The sequence below is a fragment of the Carcharodon carcharias genome, chromosome 11, assembly GCF_017639515.1.
Source record: "Carcharodon carcharias isolate sCarCar2 chromosome 11, sCarCar2.pri, whole genome shotgun sequence".
NCBI lineage: Eukaryota > Metazoa > Chordata > Chondrichthyes > Lamniformes > Lamnidae > Carcharodon > Carcharodon carcharias.
The window spans coordinates 95,097,991-95,123,470 of record NC_054477.1 but is presented as its reverse complement, the minus strand read 5'-3'; the positions used below and the strand labels follow the sequence as shown (position 1 = coordinate 95,123,470).

The 25,480-nt window shown below is 40.3% G+C and overlaps 1 protein-coding gene across 3 annotated transcripts in view; it reads left to right on the top strand.

Moving 5' to 3' along the window:
- Nucleotides 1-25,480, top strand: part of LOC121283839 (sestrin-3-like) — a 117,932-nt gene that overhangs the window by 64,567 nt on the left and 27,885 nt on the right. For all 3 annotated transcript variants that reach the window (XM_041198619.1, XM_041198618.1, XM_041198620.1), the window contains exons 4-7: nucleotides 2,001-2,201; nucleotides 4,049-4,231; nucleotides 10,879-11,100; nucleotides 15,016-15,163. In XM_041198619.1, the coding sequence (XP_041054553.1) occupies nucleotides 2,001-2,201; nucleotides 4,049-4,231; nucleotides 10,879-11,100; nucleotides 15,016-15,163 (754 nt within the window). The remainder of the gene's footprint in view (nucleotides 1-2,000; nucleotides 2,202-4,048; nucleotides 4,232-10,878; nucleotides 11,101-15,015; nucleotides 15,164-25,480) is intronic.

Here is a 25,480-nt window from a genome sequence, read left to right as displayed (position 1 = left end):
AATATTGATTAAGGAGAATGTTACAGTGCTGGGGAGAGATGTTGGGTTGGAGAAATAACAGTAGTGCCATTACACTAGGTTGTTTTACAGACTACCAACTAGTGGGAAAGATAGAGGAGCAAATTTGCAGGGAAATTAGAAGTGCAAGAACTAAAGGATAATGATAATGGGGGCAATACACTCACCCCATTCTGTGTTAGAAGAGTAAAATAATGATGGTGGGAGGGGTGGTGGTGGCTGAATAATTTTTAAAGTATATTTGGGAGAATATCCATGACCTGTGTGTTCCCAGCCCAAAGAGGAAAGATCTGGCCCTTGTAAATGAGCTGGGTGAAGTAGATCAAGTGTAGTAGAGGAACATTTAGGCAATAGTCATCATAGTATCACAAGGTTTGGATTAGCTATGGAAAAGCACAACGAGCAACCTAGAGTAAAAATACTTAATTGGAGGAGAGCCAATTTCAGTGGGTCAAGGATGGATGTCTCAGGTAAATTGGAATGACAGATTGGTAGGCAAAACTGAAATCAAACAATGGGCTGCCTTTAAAGAGAGCATTGGGTAGGGTCAAGGTACGTTCCATGAAGGGAAAAGGTAGAACAAACAAAGTCAGAGTTCCCAGAAAAAGGATATTTATGATAAGAGTCGGGTGGATAACAAGTGAGAACCAGGCTGAAAATAAAAAGTTCAGAGAGGAAGTGAAAAGGAAATGGCAGGTAAAAATAAAATGGCAGGCAAAGAGAGTATGAGAAGAGACTGGCAGCTAGCAATTTGAGAGAATCCAAAAGTCTTCTATAGGCATAGAAAAAGACAAGTAAGAGGGGAGGGCCAATTAGGAACAGAAAAGGGGATCTACAGTTGGAGGCAGAGAGCATGGCTCTCTGAGTACTTGCATCTGTCTTTACAAGGAAGATGATGGCTGCTGGGATCATGGTGCAAGAGAACATAGTTGAGATACTGGAGAGGCTAAAAATTAGAGGAGGTATCAGAAGACTGGTTGCAATTAAAGTTGATAAGTCACGAGGACTTGATAGGATGCATCCAAAGATGCTGAGGGAATAGTCATGTCGGCAAGTGACGTGGACTTTCACAAGATCACGTTCATGGACTTCCATAGGGCTTTTGATGATGTGCCGTATAATAAACTTGCCAGCAACTTTGAGGTCCATGGAATAAAAGGAGATTAGAGGTAGACTTCATAGACTGGTGGAATGGGACATGTGAAAGTGTGAAATTATACATATTTGCAAAACAAGGAAAGGTAATATAACTAAAGGATATCGTTCTAAAAGTGTTGTAGGAACATAAAAATCAGGGGGTATATGTGCACAAATCATTGAATGTTACAAGGCAAATTGAGAAATTGGTTAAGGACATATGGAATCCTGGTCTTAATAAATAGAGGCTTAGAGTACAAAAGCAATAAAATTATGGTGAACCTTATATAAAGCACTGGTTCGGCCTCAACTGGAGTATTGAATCCAATTCTAGGCATTGCACTTTAGGGGGGATGTGAAGGCTTTAGAGAGAGTTCAGAAGAGATTTGCAAGAATGGTTCCAGGGATGAGGGACTTCATTTATGTGGATAGATTAGAGAAGCTGGCATTCTGGGAAAAGAGACGACTGAGAGGAGATTTGATCGAGGTATTCAAAATCATGAGGGGTCTACACAGAGTAGACAGAGAAATCATTCTCATTGGTGGAAAAGAGGAGAACTAGAGACCACTGATTTAAGCTGATTGGCAAAAGAATCAATGGCGACATTAGGAAAAACCTTAAATCAGCGAGTGGCTGGGATCAGGAATGGTTGATTGCAGAAGATTCAATAGTGTCTTTCAAAACTGAATTGGATAAGCACCCACAGAGAAGATTTGCAGGGGTGGAGGAGTGGGACTAACAAAATTGCTCTTGCAGAGAGCTGGCATGGACCTACTGGGCTGAATGTTGTCCTCCTGTGCTGTAATCATTCTATGATTTTGCTATTGTTGCCTTCCTTTTATAGATTACCCAAGATAATCCTGTAGATGGCCATACCAACTTGCTATTTCTGGAAGAATACTCCACCACAGGATGCCTTGACAACACCACACGAATCATGGGTTTACACCCTCAATATTTAGAATCCTTTCTCCGGACCCAGTATTACATACTGCGCATGGACGGACCGCTCCCCTTTGAATACAGGCATTACTTGGCAATAATGGTAAAGCAAACTGAATACAACTGCTAAGTATTTAATCATGCGTCAAAGTTATTGCAGCGTTTTTAAATAATTGCACGAAACAAATTGTAAAATGCAGTTACTTTATTGACGATTTTACACACCACTTAATTTCCTGTTTGTACATTACCATATAACAGAGTCAACACATTTTCAGATCTTTAACTTGTTTGACACTTGGGAACGTTTTACAATGTCAACATTAGCTCAGTGGTAGCACTCTAACTGCGTCTGTGTCAGAAGGTTGTGAATTCACATCCCGCTCCATCAATTTGAGCGCATAATCTAGGCTGATACATTGGTCCAGTACTGAGTGTCTGAGGTGACCTCTTTCGGGTGAGATGCCTAACAATGGCACTGCGTGTCCCCTCAGATGTGTAAGTAAAAGATCCCATTACGGTATTAGGAAAGATGTTCTCCCAGTGTTATGGCTCCCCAGTGTTGGTCCCTCAAGCACCATGACTAAAACAAATTATGCAGTCGTTATCTAATTGCCTGTTTGTGGGACCTTGCTGAGCAGGTTTGTTTTCCCTATATTACATCAGTGACTACAAAAGTACTTAATTAGCTGTAAAGCACTTTGGGGTATCATGACTTAGTAACAGATGCTGTAAATACAAACTCTTTCTTTTACATTGGAGTTTTTAAATGAGATTTATTTCATTTGCAATCCATTTTTGAAAGTGGCTGTCTAAAGGAAATGGCCATGCATGCAGTACAGTCACTTATAAGGAAACACGAACCTCCGAGGACTATACTCACTTTAATGTGTTTTTCTTTTTTTAATGTCTCATGCTTATAAGTGATCTTTGTACATGGGATTAATACATCATATTCATGTTCTCTGCTGGTGCTTGGTATGTTACTGAATAAGTAACCACTAATAATTGTATCTTCATTGCATTCCTCCTTTTTATCATCATTAATTCACTGAGGTAGGGGTTAATAAGGGAAAGGGCAGCTACATCAGATTTTGCCAACTGTTATCTAAAATCCACTGGCTAAGCAATTGCTGAGTGAATGCAGTAATTGGTTTGTTCAGAGTTGCGATTTATATGTAACATTTTAAAAGGGATAACATAAGTGCAGGGTTTATTTAATCACTGAGGATAAGAAGGCTTTTGATAACCATTCACTTACAAAATCCTAGAATACAATCCACGTCTGATTAGTTTTAATCCAAATGACAGCTGCAAAACTTGAATGAAAGTCTAGTACAGCCTTTCTGTATGCAAAGAATTCTTTTTGATCCTTGTCAGCAAAAAAAATGCACTTTAAATTTTTTTTGAGGCATCATGAAGACTTTGCTATTTCTGGTCTGCTTCCCTTTTAAATCCTGTTGTCAGCCACAGAGTTGTTTTTATGGAGTCAGGCTGCTGCAGAGTTATAGTGCCATTGGACAAGAATGAAGCTGATTTAAAACAAGAGCAGCTCCTTCCTTTTGTAACATTGAACAAAAGGTTCCCAAGACTTTTGACATTAATTTGAACTTTCTGCCTACTCTGAGGATAAAGCACATGATAGTATCAAATTTTTTACTTCGTTTATCTCAAAAATCTGTTGTTTTTCTGTATTAATTGTTGCCATTGCACAAAGGGAATCTCAAAAAGCAGTAGAAATTGAGACTTTCTACCTGTAATCTAATAGCAGTGATGATCTGAGGTTTACAGTTACAGAATATCTCTCACTGCTTTAAAAAAACACTACATGTTCAAAATCTACAATAATCACATCTTTTTCATTGTCAGAATGAAAGTATTTATGACTCTGTTCCTTTATGCTTTTTATGACCTTGTACCTTTATGCTTTTTGTGACCTTTCCTAACTAGGCTACTGCCAGGCACCAGTGCTCCCATCTGGTAAACACTCATGTCAGTGAGTTCTTGCAGGTGGGTGGAGATGCAGAGTGGCTAAATGGTTTAGAGTATGTCCCACAGAAACTGAGAAACATCAATGAAGTCAACAAAATCCTTGCACACAGACCCTGGCTGATCACAAAGGAACACATCAAGGTAAACCTTGAACAGATGACGTGCTTTTGATTGATTATAGGCCCTTAACAGACTTTATAGTCTTGACATTGTTTGTCCTCTAACTATATGTCTGCGCTGAATGAAAAGCTGATTTGGTTTTTCAGAAATTGGTATGGAAAATGTTGTTTATGCAAGATAACATCTTAACTGCTAAAAACAAAAAAACTGCGGACGCTGGAAATCCAAAACAAAAACAGAATTACCTGGAAAAACTCAGCAGGTCTAGCAGCATCGGCGGAAACTTAACTGCTAACTTTTTTATGATACCTATCCGTTTTTGTATGCTTGTTGCCTTATGGTGCATTGCTAACAATTTCTGTATTTTTCATGGGCTTTCTTTTATCTCTTCCATTTTCCATTTTGGGTGAATCCGGAGGTTTCAACATTTTTTTTTTCTTTGCTGCTCCATCATGGTGCAACCTTCTCTTCCCCTTTTTAAAAAAACGATCACGAGCAGGTCATTTTCATTTAGCTGAAGATAAATGAATAACCGATCTAAACATGATGTTTCGCAACAAACAATGCCCTACTTACTCCTGTTATATTTTTTTTCAATCATTATGTTGAAATGTCAAATGACAAATTTCAACCACATGGCTTTTAAATTCAGGTAAAAGGGAAATCTTTTGTGCTCGATAAAACCTATTTATCTTCTGAAGAAGGCATCAATTGTTCATTCTTTCCCATCCTGTGCCAACATTAATCTTTCTCACACCAAATATTGCACTAAGCCATAGCTTCCTTAGCGAAACTGACCCAACTTCAGAGGAAGCCACATGAATCTGCGTGCCAGTATAAATGTTTTCATTCTGCCCATCAGAGGCCCTTGCAACTAAATTCAATCTCTCACATATGTAACTAGATTAAGATGGTTTGGGTCCTCACACAAAGTGGGTATCCAAGAGTAAGAAATAGGAGTGTGTCTGTGTGTAATTTAATGACATTCAGACTGCAAGGTTTAAATCATCAAAGGGATTAGGTGTAAAAACAGGCATTTTGAAATGGAGATGGGTGACCTAAGATGAGATCCCAGTAGATACAGGATGAATGGAAATTTTCATTAGGAGATAAGTGGGGAATGAATTGTTAGCTGTTGAATTTCAAAAAGGCATAATAGGAAGTTTTACAACTGGCAAAAATTGCAAATAAATAAGGCAAAGTTAAGTTTATTTTTCTTTAGTACTGGCCATAATGACAGCATGAAAGATTTTTATATTCTGGGAAAGGTAACTTCCAAAGAGAGTTTAGAACGATGGGTTTAGAGATATAAAGAGAAAAAATATATTTAAGGGAAGATTGAAACTTGTATAAGGGCGAGCGACCATGTGAGATCTTGAAAGGTGGGCTGTGCAAAGACAGGCCTGTAGAAAAACAGCCTCTCGTCACTCCCGAGAAATGCTTGCTTGTTCCAGAAAGCAAGGTTTTGTTTTTTAGCCTTGGATTTCCATTGTCATGGGAGCGGGAAGCCCTGTGAAATACCTTCCTTTTATAGTAACAATGGGTGCCTTGCAGAAATATTACTGGATGTTTTATAGTTAAGAATCTGTTGGGATTGTTGCCTGAAAAGGGTATTTATTTTTGAGTCTAGTTAAGTAGAAATCTTTTGAGAAATGTTATAAAACTAAATTTAACTGTGTAGATATAATTCTGTGTATTTAAGTTTTTTTTCTTTTGTTAATAAATGTTTTAATTTAAAATCTCCAGAAGTGATAGTGGAATCTTTTACTTCTGACTTCAGCATACATACCTTTATGCAATAAAATGCAAATTGCAAATCATTGTGATAACTTGGCCAAGTTTCCCTTTGGGGAATAGCCAAAAGTACTAATGGACAAAAGTAACACTTGGTAGAAGGCATTATTTAGTCCATTTGTACTAAATCTATTAACTTCTTCTATTTTGAATGTACTCAATAAGCATCCATAGCTGCCTGGGGTAGAAAATTTCAAAGATTTAAACCTTTTGAACCCATTTTTTTAAAAGAAGGGATCACCCATTTAAGGCAAAGGAGGAGAATTTTCTTTGAGGATCATGAGTTTTTGGAATTCTCTTCCTCAAATGGTGGTGGAAGCAGAGTCTTTGAAATTTTTTAAGGCAAGGATAAATTCTTGATAAGCAAGGGGGTGAAATGTAGGGAATGTGGAGGTGAGGCTACAATCAGATCAGCCGCTATCCTATTGAATGGTGGAGCAGGCTTGAGGGGCCAAGTGGCCTACCCTTACTTCTAATTTGTATGCATGTTAACCTTGTGATTTGTATACAAGGACTCCTAGGTCCCTCTAAATAGCAACATCTCCAGTTGTCAACACTTAAAGATATTATACTTGCCTACTTTCCTACCAAACTGGCTAACTTCACATTTCGCCATGTTGTATTCCAACTGCATATCTGCCATCATATCTTTTAATTTAGTTTTCCAAGCTCTATTTTTAGCCAACTTGCCCTTCATACCAGTGTATTCAAAGTAGAATTCAAAACAGGTCAAATAACAAAATCAATTGTTATCTAATCCACAGTGTCACACTCTTCAGCCCATAATGGGATATTCAGGAAGTTTAATTTCTTTTGTATACAGCATTTTAAGTGTGTTGTTTCTGTTTGGGTTCAGAATTTGTATAAAAATATTTGCAGACTGGTTAGGTATGGTATATAGTAATCTTAATTCTAATAAAATGTTCTACAGATCCATATTTTTGTTTCCTTTTCAATAAATATTACACTTATCAAGTACAGTATTATATCTATTGAAAATACTGAGTGGAATCTATTTTGTTTTAAGTTGGATTGATTCATACAATTCGATCTATGGAAACCTATTATAATGTGATTCCTGTTATCCTGGTTAGTTATTGTACAGTATTAGGGTACAGCGGCTGCTACCTACTGAGAGTTGATTCAACAAGAAGACTCTTGACTGCCGAGGGCTCTGCAAGCTAGTTTTCAGTTTTTCTCATGGGGCTGAATTATGCCGTCAGTGAGCAGGGGGCGGGGCCCACTCACCGACACATAAAATGATGCAGGATGACATCATGGGGTTCCCTGATGTCATCCCACCCCCTTTAAATTTTCAGGAAGGCAGGCCTGCAGCAAAATCAGCTGTGGGCCCACCGACCTGTCAATGGCCAATTGAGGCCATTGACAGGATCATTAAAACAATTAAAGGACCTGCTTGTCCAACCTTAAGGTTGGCGGGCAGGCCAGGAGTCCTGGCGGGAATTAGGAAAAACATGAAAACCTCATCCAGCAGTGGGATGAGATTTCATGTAGGGATTTAAAAAGTTTAATAAAGTTTTAGTGTAATTTAAGAACGTCCCATCTCACGTGACATTGTTTTTAAAACTGTCAGCGATCTCCCTGAGGCAGCACTTAGCCTCAGGGAGATGTGTGCTCTTTCGTGTGCATGCGTGAAAGAGCGTACTCTCGCTTTTGGGGAATCCTCCCCCACCCGCACAGGAAGCGCATAGCGCTTCCCACCGGACGTCACGCTGGGCGGGCCTTAATTGGCCTGGCCACGTAAAATGGCAGCGGAGCCCGCTTCTCCGGTGGGGATCAGATCCCCACCCACTGGAGATTGGGTTGGGCCCGCCCGGCAGGCAGACAATTCTGCCCATAGTGTTGTCACCACCTCCTTTTCCCACCTCGGTTCAGCCAGTAATCCCAGAACTTGCCTTCAGCTGCTAGTGGCACAAATTTGAACGTGCCAACATGCTTGCTAGTGTACCTGCTTGGCAGTTCTTTGGGTTACTCAGCCACCAATTCTATTCCTCTTCCTTTTTCATTTGCATCCCTTCAACTAAACAGCTTCTGCACTTTGTGCAGTAAATAAGCCTTTGTGATAGTCCTCCACTGACTGCATTTTGCCTACACTTCCCTGGCCTGTACCCCAATCCCCCCCACCCACCACCATCACCACTCATCTGCATTTAGGTCTTTGCCACCCCTTCTACCAAGCATTACTTTTGTCCATTCAACCTGTGACCATCCCCAACCCACAAGCAGTGAATTCCACCCTTAATCACAAACTGCTGGCTTCCTCCCACTCATCTGAGGAGGTTGTGGAAAACTAAAATTGCTCCTCCTCCCATCAGTCCTGATGTTCACACTGCCCTCTAACCCTGCTTTACCTGACTACTTCATATGTCTTCATTCTCTGTGCAACATTTCAACTTAAAAAAAATTGTATCTGTGTACGCTTCCATTATAAATCCTCATGCTCACATTTGTAACAGAACCTGTTATCCTGTAATTACACCCTCCTTCCTGTGATGGTGCTGTAGGAACTAAATGTTGCATTGCTGAGCTCCCTGGCATCTACTGAAGAAACCCTTCTCCAATCAACTATGCTTCTCTGCTTTCCAAATTGCCACAAGTCTTGTTGTTTAATATCAAATCAACAAATATAAAAATAAGAAGGGTATATATGACCTTAAAATGGGGACTAAATTATGTCTGTATTCTTTGGTCCAATTATCTCCAGATCTCCTAATCCCACATAAGATTACATGGACTTCATGGGCAATCAACTGGTATATGATTTGCCAAATTTGATTCTTCTCTCGACTTCTATGGAGAGACATCTTGTCAATATTAGTTTTCTAAAAAATCTCTATTTCTAGTAATTGATAGCTTAGTATATTTGGATAGTGACCAAGCTTGGGGAAACTTACCTAACTTCCCACCATGCCTCCACTACCCTGACTCTCCATTTAGCAGGAGATTGTTCAGGGCAACAGCAGGGAATTATCAACCCATCTGAAATCATATAGAGCCATGTAAACTGATATATTAGGGCAGATGACCAAAACTTAGTCAATATGGTGCATTTTAAAGAGCTTCTTGAGAGGGAAGTGGAGAGGCTTGGAGAGAAAGTTTAAGTTTGGGGCTTAGGCAAGTGAAGCTATGACCATCAATCGTGGAGAGCGATTAAAATTGGGAGAAACGCAGAGATCAAGGAGGGTTGCAGAGCAGGAGGAAGTTGTGATGAGGATGGGGCAAGACCATAGAGGGGTTTGAAATCAAAGATTAGAATTATAAAGTTGAGGTGTTTTCAGACCAGAAGTCAATGGAGGCCAGCAAGTTCCCAAATAAGTGAATGAATTTGATGCAAGTTGGGATATGGGCAATAGAGTTTTGAATGATCTTAGGCTTATGGAGGGCAGAAGATGGGAGGCTGGCTGAAGAGCCAGTCTAGAAATGAGCAAAGATGGCTGAGGTTTTCAGCAGCAAATTAGCTGAGATGAAGATGGACACTGTGGCAGAGATGGAAGTAGGTGATCTTGGTTAAGGAATGGATATGTAGTCATAAGCTCACTACTTCTTCTGTGTCAAATAGGATGCCAAAGTTGTGATCAATCCGGTTCAGCCTCACGGTTGCTAGGGAGAGAGGACATGACCAGGACAGAAGACGAAGGCTTTAATTGGAGGAAATTATTGCATATTTGATACTGGATGTTGGACAAGCAGTGTTAAAAATCAGAACTAGAGGGGTCGAGAGAGGTGGTAATAAGGCAGAGTTTGGTGTTGTCAGCATGTGTGGAACTTAATGTGTTTTTGGATAATGTTGTCAAGGGGCAACATGTAGATGAGAAATAGGAGGGAGCCAAGGATAGATCAGACTGAATTTACATCTGATTATGTAATCATTTATAGCACAGAAAATAGCCATCCAGTGTAACCAGTTCATGCTCCACTTGAACCTCCTCCATCTTTTCTCATCAAAATCTACCATCATAATTATCTATTCCCTTCCCCCTCATGCTTGTCTATTTTCCCCTTCAATGCATTTGCACTGTTTGCTTCAACCTCTCCCTGGCGAGTCCCGCATTCTTTCCGCTGCTTGGGTGAAGACATTTCTTCAGAAATCCCTGTTGGATTTCTTGGTGACTATTTTCTATTGATGGCCACTAATTCCACTCTACCTGTCAAGTGGAAACATTCTCCCTGCAAGCACTCTGTCAAAGCCTTTCATAATTTTAAATACCTCTGTTAGGTTACCCCTCAACCTGCTTCTTCACGAGAAGAGAAACCCAACCTGCCAATCCTTTCCTGATAGTTATACCTATTCATTTCTGTTATCATCCTTGTAAAACTTCTCTGCACCCATTCCAGTGCCTTATATCCTTTTTATAATATGGCATGTACTCTGGTAGTGTGGTCTAACCAAGGTTTGATACAGGTTTAGCATAACTTGATTTTTTTTCAATTCTATTCCTCTAGAAATAAAATTCCTGGTATAAATTTGAACCTGGATCATTCAAATTACCATTCAATTACAGACCATTCTCTCTTCCTGAGCCATCTAACATTTTTAAGATGCATAATATTTTGTGTCTGAAACAATTTTGTATTGGATGTGCTATTTGACTGCTTCTGTCTGTATATTGTCCAAAGTTTGATTTATGAATTTGTGGATAAAAATATTTTCAATAATTGAAGTGTTTCATCTTAGTGCTCATACCATAAAAGCCGTATACTTCAGTGACCTCTTTAGCATTGAGGCCCATAAGTGTTAATTTGACTAATATTATGAAAAAATGTGGGTGTATTGCAGAAATAGTTCAATTGTGTAGGGTTTGAGTGAGCAAAGAAACATTGCTCATGTTATTCTTTTGTGTTTTCATTTTTAGAGATTGCTAAAAACTGGGGAGAACAGTTGGTCCCTTGCTGAGTTGGTACATGCCATGGTCCTGTTGGCACATTATCATGCATTGGCAAGCTTTGTCTTTGGAAGTGGCATTAATCCAGAGATTGACCAAGATAGAACACCAGCCATCAGCAACTTCTGTCTGTGCAATGCCAGCAATGAGAGCAACGTGGAAGAGGTCATATTTATGTGCAGCAGTCCTGGGGTTAGTGTAAACAAACAAGGATTCTAATTCACTTTTATTCGCATATATAATGTTTAAATAGACCATGAAATTAAGTTAATTTGTTTTTAATTGTTTTATCCTTAGAGTAATCAAAATCCCTCTTTAAAAAGAAGATTATTTTACTGAATGAATAAAAGATAATTTGACCTTGAAGTTAAAACAGCTGCTTTGGTGTTTCCAGAATGTACAATTCCTGAATTGAATGCTTTTTAATTCTACCACTGGGGCAATCCAATTTTCAGAAGCAGCTGTACAATAAATTTGAGTGTTCAGTTCTTTGGCCCAGAAACTAGGGGGACCCAATGGTTGCATTTTCTCGGCTTCATTCCTTCTTCTGTGTCTCATTCTCACTAGCTAAGTTTCATGCTCACTTGAGATATTATCATAGACCTCATTACACTTCTGTTTTGTTACTGATTTGAGCCTCTGTATATGTCTGCAGCTAGAAAGAATAAATGTAAAATGATGAGGATGGGATGAAAAATTAATCCGCAAGATTCCAGATAACAAGATTGGAAAAAGAATTCAATTTTTTTTTCATGATCCAGACCAATAGGACAGAGAATTTGTACAAGGCCACAGTTAATGGATTTTCGTCAAATCAGGATGATTTGCGAGCCCTTTTAAAAATGGCAGTTGGGTCCTGATTCTGGAATTCTTAACCCCATTCCTGGGGTTTATGATTTTTTAACAGTGCTGTTTAAGGTTGTGAGTTGGTTTGACCCCATACCCTGCACTCCTGACCTGGCCGGCTGCATTGCGGGGAATGGCATGTCCTTGTCCTCTGCAGTTTTCATGGAGTCAGGCCAGGTTTTCAAAGAGTCGTGGTTCATGACACCTCAGGTGTCATGAATCATCACCTACATGAGGATACCTTTTGAATGGTCTGTTCAAAAAGTGGTCTTCATGCCCCCATGCCAACATATGCCTCCACAAACAATCCCTATGGCCCCTCATGTCCCCCACATGCCAAGCTATGGCATTTCCATTCCTTTTCACCCACTATGGACTGCATTGTAACCCTATAGTGACAGGATGTACAAAATAACTTTAAAGAAGCGCAATCATTCATCGATAACTTTATACTTTCTTAAAAAAACTTATTTTTACTACAGCCCAATAAGTGACAATCATTCAGACCCTTTAAAGTATCAATAGCTGAAGCTGCAAGCACCTGAAATCTCTTAATCTTGCGTAATTGGGCAGGATCGGTTTGGCGGACAGCCACGATCAGCGGGCCCGGGAACAGACTGCCGTCCACGATTAGCCCCTGACCGTGATTTCATGCTGGCTGGCTAATTAACAGCCAGCCAGTGTGAAATGCACACCAAAAGGTTCAGCGCTGCCAGAGTAGGTGCGGGAGGAGGGCGAGCGCTGAAGTCGGCACGGGGAAGTGTGGAATGAAAGCTCCCTGAAGGCAGAGAGCTGCCTCGGGGCACTGAAGAATTTAAATTCAATAAAAACAGTTTTAGAAATCCAGAAAAAATGCCCATGCGTCAGAATGAGTCACCTAAACATATGGACGCTGAAATTTGTGCCCAAACATTTTTATCTTTCTTTAAATTAATCTCAGAAAGCGTATCCCGCCATTGGATGAGATCAGTCATGTTTCCCCTGGGGCTCAGGTATTTTAATACTCTAATTGATTCCTGAACACTCAGCTAAGCATACACAATCCAAATTTGCTGACTGATCAGGGTTTATTTTTCTTGCTGTAAATTTAGGTTCTGAATTATTTTCCACCATTTGCAGGGATTATCTTCCAATAAAAAGGAATTATCTTCATAAGATGCTCATCAAATCTCCATTTGGTTTCAGGAGGGGCAAACTTTAAGAAACCAGTGACACGTTCAGTAATTCATCTAAAGAAATAAAATTTTCAGAGGTAATTTAGCTGTGTTTTAACATATCGGACTAAATTGAGAGGATCCACGTCATCTTTACATAGATCCAACAGAAACAAACCTGTGTTAGATCTAAGTGATTTTTTTAGAATCTGCCTCAATACAGTGCTTCTAGAAAGTCTTTTATAAATAGTGGGCTGTCTGCAGGGATAAAACTCTTGTCTCTGCTAATTTTTAAAGTATATAGGGCTGGATTTTCATCCTTGAAGCGGATAGCAGGAGTCAGCAAAATTCCCGGCTCGGCCCTCCCACACCCTTGACAGGCACACCCGGAAATCAAAAACCATGGGGAATGAGGTCAGGATTCCTTGAATCTACACGTACCTGCCATTTTAAAGGGCGCTCAAGTCAGTCCAACTCATGGAAAATCCAGCTTCTAATTACTGTATTGCCAAAAGAAAGTTGAACTGTTGTTGTAACCTGGAGGCATTGTTCCAGTGATGTGATGGACTCTTGCTTCATGAAATAATGAAGAATACCCTCCAGCAGGAAAGAGTTGAGTGTATATTGACCTTGTATATCAGTGAGGAGGCCAAGGATTACTAATCTATGTATTTCCTGATCAGCAAACCTGCATGGAGGTTAAATAAATTAAATTTATGGAATTAAAAGCAAGCTTTAAATGATAGAGAATTTCTTTCAATCATCTGTATAATATTTGTAACACTTGGTGAGTATCAAACTGCTAAATACTTGTAGCTCCATGAATTTTCTGGGGGTTGACAATTAGTTAGGCCTATAATTGGTCCCTTGTGCCCAGTCTCACCTTTGTTCTTTGGTGACTTCCAAACTTTATGCTTGCTACTTCAGCTAATTCAGATTAAGAATAGAAATGTAACTGTCTTCCAAACTCCATGTAATTAATCATTTAAAATGATTTCTGGTCTCACTCATCTTTCCCTATTACTTAAATCTCCACCTCATTGCCCTCCCCATTGAAATGTGTATACCTTTTTTTTGAAAGGGAACTTCCTGGCGCTGTAGCTGAGGGCCTTTTTGGAGGATATGATTCAGTTTCCATACTTGAGCCTTTATCTGTAGTTAGGCAATCACAGGTCTGATGCATTAAACATTGTTTTTAGAAATAATGAAAACCCTCAACTGGTAGAAAGGAGAGTGCAATCTTCTTGAAGTATACATCTGAATCCTATTTTATGATAGATTTTCAGAGCTGGGGAGGTCACTTTTTTCAAGTCCACAAGCAGAAAAATCTTTGGATCTTGGACTAGGGCTGTATGCTTTTTAATATTTTCATCCAGAACCCAAGAGGAAGATACACTAGTAGGAATCAAATAAGAGTTACTTGCAAAGCACATCATCAAGGAAAGGAAACTGGTTTAGATCATTGACCTAAGCTCTGTGTTGGTTTTGGGTTGGATGAGGTTCCTCTTATATGGTGAGAGACTTGGACATGGGCTTTGTTAAGTTTTTCTTAAAAACTATTTATTTGCAACCAAAACCACATGATAAGAAACATTAGTCTCTCTTCATACTGTTCTGTGACCTGCTTTGGAATCCCTTGGTCATCTGATCTGATGTCATGCTTACAGCATCACTAACATATTGTCTAATTAACAAACATTAACCCTTTACTCAATAGAAACACTTTTTTTCCTGGATAAAAATTCTACACTAATCCTCTGGTAATCTCTGCATGATCCCATGGGTCATGAGTTTGTTTTTCCTTTCAGCATAATTTCGAAAGACATCTCCTTTTACCAAACATGTACTTTCCATCAACTTATTTCAGGACAATAGTTCAGAAAGTTATTCCCTTTTCTTATTTATGCATTTTTCATTTTCAGAATGTTGCATTAAGTTCATAACTCTCCCATACAGGAGATATCACAAGAATTTAATTCTACAGCTTCTAATTAAGCAAAATCTTATTAGCTGAAGTAATTTAAGTATTTAGTTTCTCAATCTTGGCCAGAATGCCATTGTCCTCTAATCCAGAATAGCTCTAAAATATTTATTTATTGGCTTGTAGACTTCAGACTCGGTCAGTGAATTGGAGGCTCTTATGGAGAGAATGAAGAGACTTCAGGAGGAGAACGAAGAGGAAGAAGCATCACAAGAAGAGATGGCAACACGTTTTGAAAAGGAGAAGAAAGAGAGCCTTTTGGTAGCCACTGGAGGTAATTCAACTGTTAATTGCAATCTCATTTTTAGAGAAGTTAGCAATTCTGCCCCTCAGTGATCTTGCCATATTGATCAAGGTTGGCTTTCCAGAGTAAGACAAATAATTTCATAGAACTATCATACATGTTTGCATCTTGCAACTCCCACAAACCAATCTGACTTTCACCCCTAAAAAGAAGTTTGCATCCAGCTACTGGGTCAACTGCTTGTCATTAGATGATAGTAATGTAATGATTAAATGAAGGCCTTGATGGGGAATTAAAATTTTCTATGTACTGCTGTGAAGGACTATAGTTGCCATATTATAGTTGTGTAGATTGCATTAATTGCCAATTACATGCCCAGCTTTAGGCAGTTATACATTGGCCTGAGCATCTTAATTTCATAATGATGAGTTTGGAAAACAGTACGCATACTTTTGCAATTGCTTTGAAATTTTTAAGATTTCTTTTTACGCATGCAAATTGTACATCTTTTGCATGCCATTTTGAGTTTGAGGAGCAGCTCTGTCTTGTGATTGTTTAATTAAAGAATTATATCGCATGGGGAGGACATTCAGCCCATCCTGCCTGTGTCGGCTGTTTGAAAGCTATCGACTTGGTCCCACTCCCTTGTTCTTTCCCCATAGTCCTGCAAATGTTTCCTTTTTTGAAGTAGTTATCTAGTTATTATTGAATCTGCTTCCACTGCCTTTTCAGGCAGTGCATTCCAGATCATGATAAAAAGCAAAAAAAAATTATTCTCCTTCCCTGACTTTTTTGCCAATCGTCTTAAATCTGCAACCTCTGGTTACTGACCCTCCTGCCAGCAGAAATCAGTCTGAAAAAAATGGAGATAAAACAACAAAAGGCCTTAAGAGCTAGTATGGTTGTAATAATTCTAGTGAAAACAAATGATGATGACTGTCTCTCAGTCATGTCATTAGGTCAATTGCAGCCAGCAGTGAAGTAATCCTTTACTTGAGTTTGTACAGTGAAGCTACTTGTCAGCTTAATGGGAATCCGTAAATTACAAACTAAGATATTTGCATATTTACTTAGTAACACTGCTTGGTTATTGCCGTCTTCAGTCATTATTTCAGATTGCTTTCTGGATGTAATGTTCTCCATGTTGACTAGCATAGGAATAGTTTAATTATTCCAGTTAAAACAAATGCACAATGTGTTTAAAACTAAACCATGTATTATATTAATTTCTAACTGACCATGAACTCTTGAATCTTGAGATAAATACAAAACCCTGGCCTTCCAGTGACCTGCGTTTATTCAATGAGCCAAATAAACCAAGGCAATCCTAGGTCTGATCTTCAATTTATCTCAAAATAGCTGGTCTCTAGGGACTACATTTTGTCTCTGTTCCTAGGGTTAAGGGGAAGAAATATCAACCAACTGCTGGGATTACATGTGTCTGGATGTCTGCTGGTGACTGGATGGGGGTTAACTGTGTCATCTTTAGTATCAAATATCATTCTGACACTCGCTGTTTAGGCTAATAGATGGATAATAATCGCATGGGCAAGGTCACAGACAGTGACATTGCCCTTGTAGAATCAACACCTGAATAATTGTCGGTACCTTCAGAAGAGATGGGAAGGAAATAAAATATACTGTCCTCTTGCCTTACAAACTAGGATAGAATGAGAAACGATCTGTCTCCAGCATCTTACATCATTCTGCTAACTGACAATTCAAAGCTAGTCATGCATTCACAGAATCACAGAATCTTCACAGTACAGAAGGAGGCCATTCAGCCCATAGAGTCTGCACTGGTTCTCTGAAAGAGTGCTCCACCCAGCCCCACTCTTTCAACCCATCCCTGTAACCTTGCACATTCCACCTTTTCAGATAGCAATCCAATTCCCTTTTGAATACCTCGATTGAACCTGCCTCCACCACCCTCTCAGGAAGTTCATTCAGACTGCAGCCACCCTCTGAAAAAAAAATGTCCTTGCATTTTTACTCCTTTTGCCAATTATTTTGAATCTCTGCCTTCTCGTTCTTGATGCTCTCAAGTGGAAACATTTTCTCGCTATTTACCCTGCCCATACCCCTCAGGATCTTGAACACCTCCATCAAGTCTCCTCTCAACCTTTTCTCCAAAGAAAACAGACCCAACCTCTCCAATCTATCCTCATAGCTACAGTTGTTTATCCCTGGAACCATTCTTATGAATCTCTTCTGTAGTCTCTCTACTGCCTTCACATCCTTCCTCAAGTATGGTGCCCAGAACCAGACGAGTACTCCAGATGAGGCCTAACTCATGTCTTATACAAGTTCAACATGACCTCCTCACTCTTGTACTCAATGTCCATATTAATAAAGCCTAAGGTGCTATATGCTTTATTAACTTGCCTCTCAACATGCCCTGCCATCTTCAATGACGTGTACATATACACTGAAGTTCTTTTGTTCCTGCAGCTCCTTTAGAGTTTCTCCCTTTATTTTATACTGTCTCTCCATGTTCTTCCTGCCAAAATAAATCACTTCTCACTTCTTCTCTGCATTGAACTTCATCTGCCACTTGTCTGCTTCTTCTCAAAATGTTTGTTTAAGCCTTTTACTTGAAGCCTCTTTAAAGCTGACCCAATCTAAAACATTTTGTTTTCACTGAGTTTTCTGGGTTTCATTTTAAAATGAAAAGTATAATTGACTAAGAACAATAGGAGGATAAAGAACAACTTGAGACTTGTTGCATTCATATGTTTTCAGGTTTGCACAAAAGGTTTGTCTTCACACTGCCGACTGAAGTCTTAGGTGCTACTTGTTAACTAATTTATGAAATTATGCTTGTTAATTAATTTGAGAAAAGGGCCGATATTCAGAAGAAAAGGTGCATTTCAGTGTCTTGAAGCATAGCAACCTCTTTGGTTTAGCATTTAATCCAATGGTAGAAGCATGGGGAAATTAGATACAAGTAGCTCTGAGGCAAGTTCTGTTTTGAATTGGGGGCCAGTAGACTGGAACTGGGTGTGAGCCTACCACAACGAGAACAAACACCACTACAAGTACTATTTCTCTCCCACCACCACCATCTGTATTCCCCACCGCCATGTCCACCTCAGAAGGAGGGAACCACTAATGCTTAACAAGCGTGGAGTTTTAAATGATTTGATTTGTGTCATCACTGAAGCAGATGAGTGCCCATCAGTTGTAAAAGGTTTTGATCAAACTGTTGAACATCATGACTTGTAACATCCTCAGCTGAAGCAGGCATGCCAGATGTACTTCAGGGGCACTGGAGTAACTCTAGGGCTCAACACGGCAAAGAGTTGGAGCCTTCTCCATCTTCAAATTTTGAGGCAGACTTTTGGCTAAAGGGAAATGAGAGCTTGCAAAAGAACAGGATTAAAAAGTAGATGACGGAACTCTACGTGGGGACAGTTATCCTGGAAAGAGGTATTTGTCTGTGATGTAGAGCTGAAGTCACTTGAGTACAGTTGAATAAAGCTATATGTCCAACATTGTGATGCTAGTTAATAGGCTGGTTAACCTGGGCCCCTATCAAGAAGAGCAGGAGGCGTATGAAGTGAGAGGAAAAAGGAATCTAACTGTGACATCACAAGAAGGCTTCAAGTTGATTGGTGTGAGTATTGTAGCTTTGCTTACCTTTCTCCAAAATTAGGAAATTAGACTAAAGATATTTATAAAGGCTAAGTAAAGTATTTCACTTAACCTCCATATATTTAAGTGCCAGGAGAAAAAGAGAAGTGAGTAGCTGGTGAGTCTTTTTTTAAGTAGTAGATTTTATTAAAATATATATAGAGAGGAATGGCAGGGCAGCACTGGCCCCTAATTGCACACCCTGTTGCATGTGTGAAATCCCAAGACATTTCCTATGTCCTGGATAACGATATGTGCAGGAAGCGTTGTAAGCTGCAGCAGCTTGGGCTCTGGATTCTGGAGCTTGAGGAGTAGGTGGTGTCACTGCAGCGTGAGGTTGAGAGCTTTGTATAGCATGTTTATAGATGTGGTTACTCCACAACTTGAGAATCCAGGGAGAGGAGGAATGGGTGACCACCAGGCAGTCAAGAAGAAATGGGCAGTTTGCGCAGGAGTCCCCTGAGTGCATCTCACTTTCCAACAAGTAGTCAGTTCTGAGAACTAATAAAAATGTTGATTCATCTAGGAAGTGCAGCTAGGGCCAGGCCTGTGACACCGTAGCTGGCTCAGCTGTACAGGGTGGCATGAAGAAACTAAAAGAACAATAAGAGATTTGATAATTAGGGGAAGAGATTGGCATCTCTGTGGCCACAGATGTAAATTGAGGATGGTATATTGCCTTCCTGGTTTGCGAGTCGAAGGTGTCACTGGTTGCTGGGCATCCTGAGGGGAAAAGATTGAACAGCCAGCGCTCATGGTCCACATCAGTACAAATGACATGGATAGAAAGAGGGATGTAGTCCTTCAGTCATAATTTAGGGAGCTCGATAGGTCCTGCTTGCTAATTTCCTCATAAGTAGCAATCTCTGAATTACTCCCAGTACGACAGGTAAGTGAGTATAGAAATGAGGGTGGAGCAGAAAATGAGTGGTTGGAGGGCAAGCTTTAGATTTTGGGGCATTGGGATCAGTTCTTAGGGAGGTGGGACCTGTACAGACTGGAGGGATTGCACCTAAACAGAGCTGGGACCAATTTCCTTGCAGGGTGATTTGTCATTGGGGATGGTTTAAACTAACTTGGCAGGGATGAGGGAACCAGGAGGTAATGGTAGAGAGGGATACTAAGGTGCAAAGAATATTAGGAGTGACAGATGGTACTAGAGTAGGAAATAATAAGGTATTAGGTGGGTTCAGCGAAAGAGAGAAAGTAATAAAGATTAAGTTAGGATTACAGTGCATGTAGGTGAATATGCAGAATGTGGTAAATAAGATACCCAAGTGGAAATATGTTGTGGCAATAAGAGACCTGGCTCCAAGAGGGGCAGGACTGGCTATTAGGTATTCCTGGATACAAGGCTTTCAGGAAAGTTAGCAAAAAAAGGAGGTGGCAGTATTGATAAAGGAGAACATTACAGTGCTGGCAATAAAGAGTGTCCCAGAGAGATCAAGGACGGAATCTATTTGGCTGGAGCTAAGGAACAAACAAGGTGCAATTAGTGTTTGGTGTGGTCATCAACCAGTGGGAAAAGGTGAAGAGGAACAAATTTGCAAGGAAATTACAGAGAAGTGTAAGAGGTATAGAGTAGCTATAATGGGGGACTTTAATAATCCAAATATAGACTGGGATAGTAGTAGTGTAAGGCCAGATAGGGGCAAGAGTTCCCAGAGTATTTTCAGGAGAATTTTCTACAGCAATGGTTCCAGTCCAACAAGAAAGCAGGCATTGCTGGACCTCGTTCTTGTGAATGAGTAGAGCCAAGTGGATCAAGTGTCAGGAGGGAAACGTTGATCATTGTGTCCTTTTCTATAGCCAAACTAATGACAAGGAACAATCTAGAGTAGGAATAATTAACTGGTGGCAAGCCAACTTCAATTGGGTAAGAATAGATCTGGCCCAGATAAATTGGAATCAAAGATGAGCAGGCAAAAGTGTAAATGAGTGAAGGGTTGCCTTTTAAAGAGAAGAGTTCAGATACAGTCATGGTATATTCCCACAAAGGGGTAAGGCAGGGCAAACAAATTGAGAGCCCCCTGGATGACACATGAGATGGAGATTAAGATGAAAAAGTGTGCTTATTTCAGATGTATAACACAGTTGAGAAATGGGCAGAATCTAGAAGGCTGAAGGGAATTGAAAAAGCAAATATGAGAAGCAAAGAGAGTATATGAGGAGACTAGCAGTTAACGTTAAAGGAAATCCGTAAGTCGTCTTTATAAATTGTAAAAGGATAATAAGAGGAGCAGTGAGATGGATTAGAGATCAACAAGAAGATTTACACTTGGAGACAGGAGGCATGGCTGGGGTAATAAATGAAAACTTTGTGTGCATCAACTTTGCTGAGGAAGAAGATGCTGTCCAGTTCATGTTGAAAGAGGGTATAGTCCAGACACTTAAGATTTAAAAGTGATAAGGTGGAGGTATTGGATAGGCTGCCTGTACTTAAAGGTGATAAACCTGCTCTGCCATTGAATTAGACCAGGGCTGATCATCTACCTCTGCTACTTCCCTGCACTATCTCCATACCCCTTGGTGTCATTAGCCTCCAGAAATCTATTTCTGTCTTGAACATGCTCATTGATTTAGCTTCCACAGCCATGTGGGGTAGAGAATTCCAAAGATTCACCACCCTCTGAGTGAAGAAATTCCTCCGCATTTCAGTCTTAATCTCGGGATAAGGGGTAGGCCATTTATATCCTCATGAGGAGGGTAGTGTAGAACTTCAAAAGGACATAAACAGGTTGGTGGAAAAGGCAGACAAGTGGCAGATGAAATTTAATGCAGAGAAATGTGGAAGTGGTTCATTCTGATCAGAAGAATGCAAGGAGATGATTTGAAGGGAACAATTGTAAAGGGGTTGTGGGAGCAAAGGGACCTGGGTACATAAATGTGCATAAATCATTGAAGTTGGCAAGATGGGTTGAGGGCAGTAATGAAGCATATGGCATCCTGGGCTTTGTCAATGGGGGCATAGAACAAGAAAGCATGGAAGTTATGTTAAACTTGTATAAAACACTGGTTCAACCTCGACTGGAGTATTGTGTCCAGTTCTGGGCACCACACTTTAGGAAGGATGGGAAGCATTAGACATGCAGAAAAGATTCACGAGAATAGTTCCAGCGATGAGGAACTTTGGTTACGTAGATAAATTGGAGAAGTTGGGACTGTTTTCCTTGGAGAAGAGGCTGAGAGGAAATTTGATAGAGGTGTTCAAAATCATGAAAGGTCTGGACAGAGTAAATCGAGAGAAACTGTTCCCATTGGTGGAAAACTGGAGAACCAAAAGAAGCAATGGTGACATGAGGAAAATCGTTTTCATGCATCAATTGGTTAGAATCTGGAATGGACTGCCTGAGATGGAAGCACAGTCAATTGAAGCTTTCATAAGGGAATTGGATCATTATCTGAAAAGGAAAAAAATACAGGGCTACAGGGATAAGGCAGGGGAGTGGCACTAGGTGAATTCTCCTTCAGAGCGCCAGCACAGATGTGATAGACTGAATGACCTCCTGTGCTACAACCATTCCATGATTCTGAGGCATTCTGGCCACAATTTATAAGGGAACTTAATTTCCTAGGGACCAGTAGCCTAGTAATGGTCAACTAAGCTTTGAGAGGGGTCAGGTTGAAGTATTTATTTATATTATAAATATGTTTCCTTGCAGCATGCTACAGAAGATACTGGGGGAGATTATTACTCCGAATTTGGTCCTGTATGTGACCCTGAGATTCAATTGGGCCTTCATGTGGGGAGTCATCTTGACAGCTTTGACTGTAACCTCATAGTTAATATTGCTGAAAATGCAATGCTAGAGCATATTGCTGAAAAGAGACTTTTTGTTGTGCGCTCATCAGTATAAATGCAAGGATGCCAAATTTCAAACTATCAACAATTTATACTACAGGAGAAAAGGTTGCTGATTGTTTGGCAAGTCATCTTTGGCCAAGGTGTCACTTTGGAGAAAGCAATGGGGTACTATAGACTCCCCAAGCTCCCAGGTAACTCGATAAAGGCACAAAGCTTGAACATATCCCTTTTCTTTGCAGACAGTGGGTCCCTGTGCATGAAAATGTGCTTCTAACAGGTGGAAATGAGTCACATTACAAACTTGACTGATCATCTTAAATTGGTTGTTAGTGAAGCTATTAACATACTCAGGCTCGTTCAGCAAGTGCTGCCCAATCGCGGAATCACATCTAACAGATGTTTTGTTTGGTGTTTTACAAGTACGTCTGGGATTTTCTGGAGTTGGGTTTGAATTCCTTACATCTTCTGACTCTGAATAGAGAATGTTATCATTAAGCCAGAGTTGTAGTTTGTAAAACAATGAAGTTCCATGACTCGTGACAAGAGGGTATTGTGAAAGCAAATACTAATAGTGTGTATAATTAGCATCATTAAATGTACAATCCTTACCTTGTTTTAAAGCTTTGGTTTCAGCACTTCTACAATACTATGCCTAGCTTTGGTCCAGGCACAAGGTGCAAGATAGCAAGGCCCTGGATGGGACAATTGATGCCTAGTTTAAGGGTCTTGAGTTATCACAAGCTTGGGGACTAAGGCTTTTTGACTAGAGGAAAGTGTAAGCCTATAAATGAGGCCTATAAATAATAAAGGATTAGATTCATAACTGGATAGGTTATTAGTGCTGGGTACCTATAGGAGGAACCAGAGGGTATCAGTTCAAGTTATAAAATCAATGTTTAAATGCTAATACTTAAATGACCATAATTGAAGAGCATTTTTCAATTTGAATGGAAGAACTCTTTAAAAGATCCTCTTCCTTCAAGCATGAGCTGATGCAGATCCTGCAGCAATTAAATATTGTCTACTTGTGCTGCAATTAAAAAGCTAAACAGTAATATTTCTGGCTTCTATTTGGATTATCTGATGCCCTTCATGTTCATTAAGCCAATTTCACTGCAATAGTCCTATCGCTATGGTAGAATATTTCATGCATGGTGTTCTGGATGAAAGAAGTGAAAACGTGTGGTTGTCCAAGGATTGTGTAACATCCAAGTTACTGTCATTGTTCATTCAGTTTATTTCCAATTTGCAGACAAAGTTTAGGAAGAGTCAACATTTGACAATTTAGTTTTCTTTGACTACTACCATATTGCTTCAATAACATTAACTTGCATTCTCTCTGGGAAGGATTTTCTCTGCAGGCTTTTGAACTCTGCTGTCAGGTTCAAATAGAGTTTTGAGCCCAGGCTGTGGGAAACAGTCACTTGATGTGATTTTCCTCGATTTGGCCAATTCATGGCCAGAGGGTGAGCTCACTATCTGATTAAGGAAGTCGGCCACTGTCGCTGAACTAGCGGGCCAATTGGAGCCCCCAGCTCGAAAGCAGCGAGATGCAATTCAAGGTAAGTTGGGAGAGCGCCACAAAATGGAGGCACCTATCTCCAACTTTTTTAAATTGAAAATAAAAAATGGCCTTTGCATCATGCCTCCACTATGGGAGGAGGGAGTTCTTCTACATGGTGGCTTGTGGTTACTGCTGCATCCAGGCAGACAGAGGAGATCTCTAAGGTAAAAGCAAAATACTGCGGATGCTGGAAATCTGAAACAAAAATAGCTGGAAAAACTCAGCAGGTCTGACAGCATCTGCAGAGGGGAACACAGTTGACGTTTCAAGTCCATATGACTCTTCATCAGAACTAAGGAAATAGAGAAATGAGGTGAAATATAAGCTGGTAGAGGGGGGCGGGGTCAGGTACAGCCGCATTGAGGGCCAGTGGTAATTGAAGGCAAAGAAGAGGTTTCCAAAGATGTCACAGACAAAAGGACAAAGGAGTGTTGACAGTGGTGATGTTATCTAAGGATTGTGCTAATGGGGACATTAAGGGTAGTAAACAGGACAAGCAAGTGGCAGATAGCCCTAGGGGTGGGGTGGGGGGAAGGGATCGAAATGGGCTAAAAGGTGGAGATAAAACAATAGATAGAAATAAATCTAAAAATAGGTGGGAAAACAACTTTTTTTAAATTATAAACTATTGGGAAAAGGGGGTTCTGGGAGGGACCTCCATCCTCATCATGATAGGGTTCCCCTTGTCCTCAATTATCACCCCACCAGCCTCCGCGTTCAAAGAATCATCCTCTGCCATTTCTGCCAACTCCAACATGATGCCACCACCAAACACATCTTCCCTTCATCCACACCAACCCCCCCTCACCCCCGGCAGCTTTCCGCAGGGATTCTTCTCTCCGGGATACCCTGGTTCACTCCTCCATCACCCCCTACAGCTCAACCCCCTCCCAAGGCACCTTCCCATGCAACCGCAGAAGGTGCAACATCTGCCCCTTTACTTACCCCCTGCTCACCGTTCAAGTGCCCAAACACTCCTTTCAAGTGAAGCAGCATTTCACTTGCACTTCCCTCAATTTAGTCTACTGCATTCGCTGCTTCCAATGCGGTCTCCTATACATTGGAGAGACCAAACGCAGACTGGGTGACCGCTTTGCAGAACACCTTCGGTCTGTCCGCAAACATGACCCAGACCTCCCTGTCGCTTGCCATTTCAACTTACCACCCTGCTCTCATGCCCACATGTCTGTCCTTGGCCTGCTGCAATGTTCCAGTGAAGCTCGGCACAAACTGGAGGAACACCACCTCATCTTCTAACTAGGCACTTTACAGCCTTCCGGACTTAATATTGAGTTCAACAACTTCAGATCATGAACTCTCTCCTCCATCCCCACCCCCTTTCTGA